Source organism: Montipora foliosa, chromosome 1 (genome assembly GCF_036669935.1).
Source record: "Montipora foliosa isolate CH-2021 chromosome 1, ASM3666993v2, whole genome shotgun sequence".
Lineage (NCBI taxonomy): Eukaryota > Metazoa > Cnidaria > Anthozoa > Scleractinia > Acroporidae > Montipora > Montipora foliosa.
The window spans coordinates 68,447,518-68,455,068 of NC_090869.1; the positions used below are offsets into that span (position 1 = coordinate 68,447,518).

At 40.5% G+C, this 7,551-nt stretch overlaps 1 protein-coding gene across 1 annotated transcript in view; it reads left to right on the forward strand.

The window, feature by feature from the left end:
- Positions 1-3,093: 3,093 nt before the first annotated feature.
- Positions 3,094-7,551, forward strand: part of LOC138006583 (uncharacterized) — a 24,196-nt gene continuing 19,738 nt past the window's right edge. Inside the window, exons 1-2 of the mRNA XM_068853006.1 lie at positions 3,094-3,173; positions 4,854-5,212. Coding sequence (XP_068709107.1) covers positions 3,109-3,173; positions 4,854-5,212 — 424 coding nt within the window. The 5' untranslated portion in view covers positions 3,094-3,108. The remainder of the gene's footprint in view (positions 3,174-4,853; positions 5,213-7,551) is intronic.

Sequence of the window (7,551 nt, forward strand, 5' to 3'; positions counted from 1 at the left end):
GCAGAAACATAATATTCTAACTCTGAATGGCCGTTTTTATACTAGAGACGCATAATTCGTCCGGGACGAACTTGGGCAAACATTTTTTCTGCGTCTGTTAAATTCTTCTAGTATTAAAGAACAACGCATAATGCGTCTGGGCGATGTGTCCACTTTAGTTCGTCTTCGAAGACGCGCTAAACTGGAAAGTTTGTCTAGACGCATTATGAGTCTTGTGCCCGTCTTTATACTAAACGAATTTAACAGACGCAGAAAAAATGTTTGCCCAAGTTCGTCCCAGACGAATTATGCGTCTCATATAGTTCATCCCGTCTTTACACTAGACGGATAACGATTCCTTGATAATTTATTATTTTCCTTAATTTTTTGCGGTTACTGAATGAAACAGGAGGTCACTGAATAAGGACCTCTTATTCCACCTCAATGACGATATGGTCATCTTTTTCAAAAATAAGGACAAAATGCATGTTCATAACGGCAATGGAATGGTGCATTACTTAATTAGTAGGTCATTGAACTTTCCTTCTACAGGGAAAAACAAGAAAAGATCTCTATCCCCTCCCCCTCCCCCCCCCCCCCCTAGATCCGCCCCTGCATCTTCAAGGCGTTTTACACTGTGCAGTTTCTCATATCCCATGCAACACCGTGGCTTAAACGCAACAGAAACTGCATACAACCTTATTCTTAAATGAATTATTAGGCTTAAAAAATTCGTTTTGTCTCAACTTCCCCCACTCGGAAAATAGAATGGAAAATAGAAAATAGAATGGAAATAGTAACGGGCTGATCCAGTATCGGCGATAAAATACTTCAACGTCATGTCAAAAACACAATTTATGGCTTACCTTCAAAATCAAAAACGTTTGCTCACTATTCACTCGGATTTATACATTTCCAAACTTCTTACTTGAATATACTGTAATGCAAATATTAAAATAAACAATGTAAATAAAATCATGAAGTTGAAATCGAGCTAAATCATTGCAAAACATCGTATTTCAGTTATTTTCTGATTTACAAGAATCAACCCTAGTATTTGCATAAATGAGAAATCTAACCAAAATGGTGCAGTGATCAGAAAAGTGGGTTTGATATACCCAGTGGTACATGAACATCAATGATGGGTACGTTGCTCCGGCTCCTCTTCTTGGAATCGAGTCACAATATAATTAAGTGTCTATGATCTTTAACTCAGCCGTAGCACCATGTACAAAAGAAACCCAGGAATTTTCGTGGCTTTGGTACCTTTTGCGTTCATGAGAAAACTCACGCTGCTCGATTCGATATGCCTGGTGTAAGCTCTAGACTCAGATTTATTGGCTTGAATCTGTTGTTGCACTCATCGTTTCAGCGATCTTATGTAAATAATTCCACATGTTTCTGAAAGATTGGAATGAGAACATTGTGGACTGTGGACCTGTCGACGTGCGGACGTGTGGACCTGAGTACTTGAGGAAGTGTGGACCTGCGGAAAGTGTGCTCTCGTATGCCCGTGGAAGTGAGGCATTCTCGTCCCCAGAGCCACCTGACCCTCTTAGCCGCCAAAGGCTGAGCACATTAGGCACTGTGTGTAAAACAAATACACTTCGCATTGTTTTATCAGTAGTGCAATAGTCTACTTGGCTTTCATAAATATTTCAAAATCAATTTTGACTGATCACGATCTTCTCTGATCCAACGCTGTGCAAGACTTATTGTCTCACGAATTTACCTTAATCATGCACCTCAAAAGAATGTGATGACGTATACTGTGCTCCGGTACCTACAGAACAACCTACTTTTTTCAGTACACTTTTATCCAAAAACTGACGTGATGCTAAAATCCCCTGATTTGCTTTCAAGACTCTCTGTCGGACGGCATGCAGAGCGCGCCTCGACTCACGTTTCCTGGACAACGGAAACTCAATTGACTGTCGTATGGCTCTATCTAGATCTTGTATTGAATCCATCGCAATCGGAGGAATATTTTTCCAATTTAATGCTGGATTAGTACTACATTAATAGTGTTACTATTCCTTTTGCCTTTAATGTGTTTGTTATTGCTAATCGGTAGTTTTTTTCTGATTTAATCGTTATTGATATATCGACCGCGAATTCGCCATGTCAACGATGAAAAACACCACGGTGGATAACTCAAGATAACTGAGCAGTTGGATAGTGATGAAGTGACGATGGCAACTTGCAGATATTTCTGAATGACCTCAGAGACCTGAACCACGTGCACGGAAGTCAGTTTGGAATCACTGGAGTTCGAGTTTCATTTGCTGAAGTCATTTTATGTACTGATTCCCCCTCTGTTTGATTTTTTTTTCTCTTTAATATTTTCGAAAGTTCTTCGGAAATCTTGATCTTATATCAGACAACCCATGGCTGAAATAATTTTGTGTTTTATAAAGCTTATGTCGGGGTCAAACGTTCCTGGTATTGACCAAAATGTGTACGTGACTCGATTACAACGGTTGCAGCAGAGTCTTTATGAACAACTGATCGCCACAAACTGTTGGGTATCGAACAAAATAATAGTATTTCTTTTTCATATTTTTGTAAAAAAAAAAAAGGAACATCCAGCCCTTTTTGCAAGAACGAGGAATCGAAGACAATAAATATGTACTTTATCGATGTCTGTTGAGGAAATCCGATTATCTTTGATTAGTGTTATTAGAGCCGCGCTTTGTCTTATTTATTTGAAATATACATTTCTATTCTTCAAGCCAACTTCTCTTTCGTTCGCTTGTAGGAAAGGACTCAAATTGTCACTTAGCAGATTTTATCCCGGGTGGCTTCATCAAGCAGAATAAAAACACAAACAAACGCGCGCAAAGCATGCCGTTCAACAGAGAGTTTAAACCAGCTGTTCGCCACCGAAGCCAACCTTGTCCCCAGGGCCTCTCTGCCTCCCTTCCTCAGGGCGGGAGGGAAGAAGAGATACCCTGGGGACAAGGTTGCACTGAGGTCGCAATGAATGAGTTGCCAGTATAATCGGATCCCTGTTTATTCGCAAGGGTTCTGGGATCGCCAGGGGGCAAACATTGCAATTCGCTCTGAGAATGTAAATGGCGGAAACTTTAAAATTTTCGACGTCCAAAAGACGATTTTGGAGAGACATCAATGCTTTTTTCGGCACAGTTTTCAGGATCCGAGATTGATTTGGGCAATGTTGATACGCAGCAAGTGTAAGTTTTTGTTTGAATAACCGTGAAATACGACGTAAAATTTACTCGGATTAACCTTGCTCGCGTAATTAAGGTTTATTGTGAAATTGATATCTTGTCATGGCCTCGTATTATTACAAAATTAGGTATAAATCTGGTGGAAATAACACAATAAACCCTTTTCAGTTGTGTGCTTAGGCTGTTTTCTTATTAGTTACGTCTTGCATAAAAGAATTATGGCTTCTGGAAATTTACCTCCTCAAAGGAGAGAAGTTGTCAGAGGAGATGGAAATTGTTTTTACAGAGCAGGAGCCCATGAGTAGGAGCCTCCATATGCACTATAACCTCGAGTCAACCTTTGCCCGTATCTTTCTATTTTTAGAACCAACCCTTTAGCAGGAGACTCACATTTACAGCATTTACATCAATTTACATCAATTCGCACAATTTGCGTACATTGTTTTTCCTTTTTTTGTCTTTGTTAGACAATGACTTTATTCTGATTGGCCATTTTAACAGTGCGTGCAGTGCCAAACAACTCGTGGCGTTCTAAAAATAGAAAGATACAGGCAAAGGTTGACTCACAGAGCTTGCATGGGGGAGGCAAGCTCCTACTCATGGGCTCCTGACATGCAGAGTTATTGCTCTTTGGGGGGATGAAATGAGCGATGAGAAACATGAGGAAATCCATACGTTAAGTTCTAACGGTTTTTGCGGAGCCCCTAGTATTTTTCACAAATTCTGTGAGAGTCCAATCACTTAAGTGTAATATGATGATTCTTCTCAAGGAAACCATTTCAATCTACTTCTGCCTCGAGGTAGTTGTTTTATTGTTCCTGTTCCAGAGAATACAGCATTCTCTGTTTCGATAGATGATTTAGACAACACTGGGAATTCATATGCCTCAGCTGTTAAATAAACCTTTTCTTTTGTCAAACTACCAATCTACAAGTATCGATATCTCGAAACCTTGAATTGGTTACGATTAATAGCTCTAGCCCACGACAAAACATCATTGTTATTCCTGGGCGAGTAAAATATTTATACTCCAACGTGAGGAAGAATCTTCTGCTTGTCTGGGTACCTTCGATCCTTGTCACAACCCCACACAGCACAATGATGTCAATGATCGCCACTAGGCGTATTTCCAATATAATTTGAATTGCTGAGTTCAGAAATAGGCCAAAATCCTTACGTAAATACAACTGGAAAGGCTTTATTGTGTTATTTTCTCCAGATTCATTCCTAATTTTGTAGTATTTTGACACCATTTCACTAAAATGCACCAGTCAATTGAAAGTTTCCGGCATACATTTTCTCACAGCGATTTGCAATGTTTGCCTCCTGGCGATCCCACAACCCTTTGTGTATAAACCAGGGATCCGATTACTGGCAACTCATTCATTGCAGAGCTTCAATCATCGTTGGATATCTTTCTGTCGAGGTTAATTTGTGTCTGCGCATTAAGACATAAGTATTAAACAAAATATGAGGTACTGACACATATTACTTTACATCACTCTTATCAGCATCTAAGGAAGAAGAGGCGATATTGAATCTCAAATTCCAACATTCTTTCTTTCTTTATCATCCATTTAGGAATATATATGAAAAGAATGAGAAATCCAGTTAAGATTCGACGCGTTCTTTCTCCCTAAATAGGTAGCGCATTTTCTCTATCCCTGTTTTTGTTTTTTTTAGTTTCTTGGGATTTCCTGACAATCGTCTCGTGGTCTCTTGCGGATACTCGCACAGGAAACCATCCACCCACTGGACCCAATCAAAGCTGAACAGTGCCTTGACAATTGAACCCAACAACGCCACTCAATGGTATAAGTCAATATTGGTTTCGATTCTGAAACGGTTTTACAGTTTACTAGAAGGGCTCTGCGAAGTTAGTTTGAATTTACGAAACGCGGCAGACATGCAAAGCAAGAGTAAACTACCGTTTTCTCTTCATTGCCTTTTCGGTTTTTTTCTGATGGCACGTGCCACTGCCAGCGAGAATAATAAGGACTATGCCGTGATGGATAAGATCATGAGGATAAATAACAAGACTGGTAAGTCTTTTAAATGTTATTATCCAACCTCTGGCCTGGTATAACTTTCCAGCGACTGTTATCATCGACGTTTTGCTATCGCTTCGATTTTTTCGGGCTGAGGTTCGTAGAATGCAAAACGAAAATGTTAATCCGCACTACCCGAATTAGTTTCAGGGGTTTTGATTGGAAACGCGCTCGCTCTGCCCGGCTTAATCACAAGAGGAACTGAAATGCCTTCTGACGCTCACTGAAAGCAATTTGATATGAGTTCCAAAGAAAGGGAAAGGCCATCATTACACATCACGATTGATGACAATTACTGTTGGTAATGTTTGGTGTACGAAGGATTGGCCAAAGAGTTTTAACCAGTGTAAACCGGGGAGATCGTAATATAAAGAAAACTGACGGATATTCAAGCATCTTCGAGCCTTTTAACGGCCAAATTGCCTAAATGCATGTTTTGGTCGAGATGGAGGGTTCTTTTCAACATAGCAACATAACATAGACAGATGGCGTCGAAGAAATCTTAATCACCCCCCCCCCCCTCCCCAGGGGGAGGGCTCCCATATGAAAAGGACGGGGATGCTTGTCATACCTTTTAGGGGTTAAAAAAGCGGTTTTGGGAGCCTTAGCGCGATACATTTTAGGGTGTTGAGCCGAAAAATTATGACAGGAGACATTTGACAATTAACTAATTTTTACAGGAAAAGAAAACAAACAGCGGTTACAAACATTTTCATTTTATACTTGACGTTTCGTATGTTGCAGCATACATCATCAGAAGTGACGGTTAAAAACTGTTACACAGAATTTTAAAAACTAGAGCGAGGAACTGGTGACTAGTTAAAAAGTGTGATAACAAAATCGTAACTTCCGGTAGTCGATTCTTCCGGAAGAAATTAATAAAGAAAAAGCTTCTCACTACCAATGTTTTCATTGAGAGAGGGTTTTAAGTCACTGATTAATAGCGTTTCTTTAATTTTACATTGCATGTCGGACTTCCCAGTTGCGAGGATTTCAAAATGGTCCCATTTGATGTTATGACCGGTAGAAATTGTATGGTCTGCAACAGCAGAGGCGTGGCCGACTTGTGTAAGAGCTTTGAAATGCTCGGACTTCCTGTCATGCAATCTTCTTTTTGTTTTGCATGACAGGAAGTCCGAGCATTTCAAAGCTCTTACACAAGTCGGCCACGCCTCTGCTGTTGCAGACCATACAATTTCTACCGGTCATAACATCAAATGGGACCATTTTGAAATCCTCGCAACTGGGAAGTCCGACATGCAATGTAAAATTAAAGAAACGCTATTAATCAGTGACTTAAAACCCTCTCTCAATGAAAACATTGGTAGTGAGAAGCTTTTTCTTTATTAATTTCTTCCGGAAGAATCGACTACCGGAAGTTACGATTTTGTTATCACACTTTTTAACTAGTCACCAGTTCCTCGCTCTAGTTTTTAAAATTCTGTGTAACAGTTTTTAACCGTCACTTCTGATGATGTATGCTGCAACATACGAAACGTCAAGTATAAAATGAAAATGTTTGTAACCGCTGTTTGTTTTCTTTTCCTGTTGAAATTGAAATGGCCAAAGGACAAAAGTATTTATAACTAATTTTTAATTTTGTCTAATTAAAACCGATAATTTGGTACCTCTTAAGGGGTTCTTTTCAATATTCCCGACGAGCACCCCTGTCCCTTTATATGGGTGTCCCCCCCCCCCCCCCCATCCTCGTCCCCGTGGGAGGCGCGGTGGCCTCATGGTTAGAGTGCTCGACTCCGGATCGAGGTATCCGGGTTCGGTTCCTGGCCGGGGACATTGTGTTGTGTTCTTGGACACCCAGGTGTATAAATGGGTACCAGCGAAAATGCTGGGGTAACCCTGCGATGTACTCGCATCCCATCCAGGGGGGAGTAGAAATACTCCTAGTCGCTTCATGCTACGGAAACCGGAGATACGCTCCGGCCTGATGGGCCTTCTAGGCTCGTAACAGAAACTTTACCTTTTTATCCCCCCCCCCCCCCCTTCCCCCTATCAACGCACACTTCCCTCAACCTGCTAGATGAACAATGAGTTTGCTGACCACCTTGAGACAGCCGTGTTTTTCAGCACGTATAACTCAAACTTCGATTAAAATTCGGAAGAAAATAATTTTACCCTTGTGTCTTGTTTTTAACTCTTAAGTGGCCTGATAACCCATTCTACGAGATCCAGGATCATGCGCCTTTTAGTTCACGGCAATGATCTTTGTCGTAAAAAGAATTACATGCCCTTTAACACGACCAGTTTAAAAGAAGAAAACTGTTCTCCCACTTTCTCGAATGATATTCAATCCGATGATGATTTCTTTGATCTTA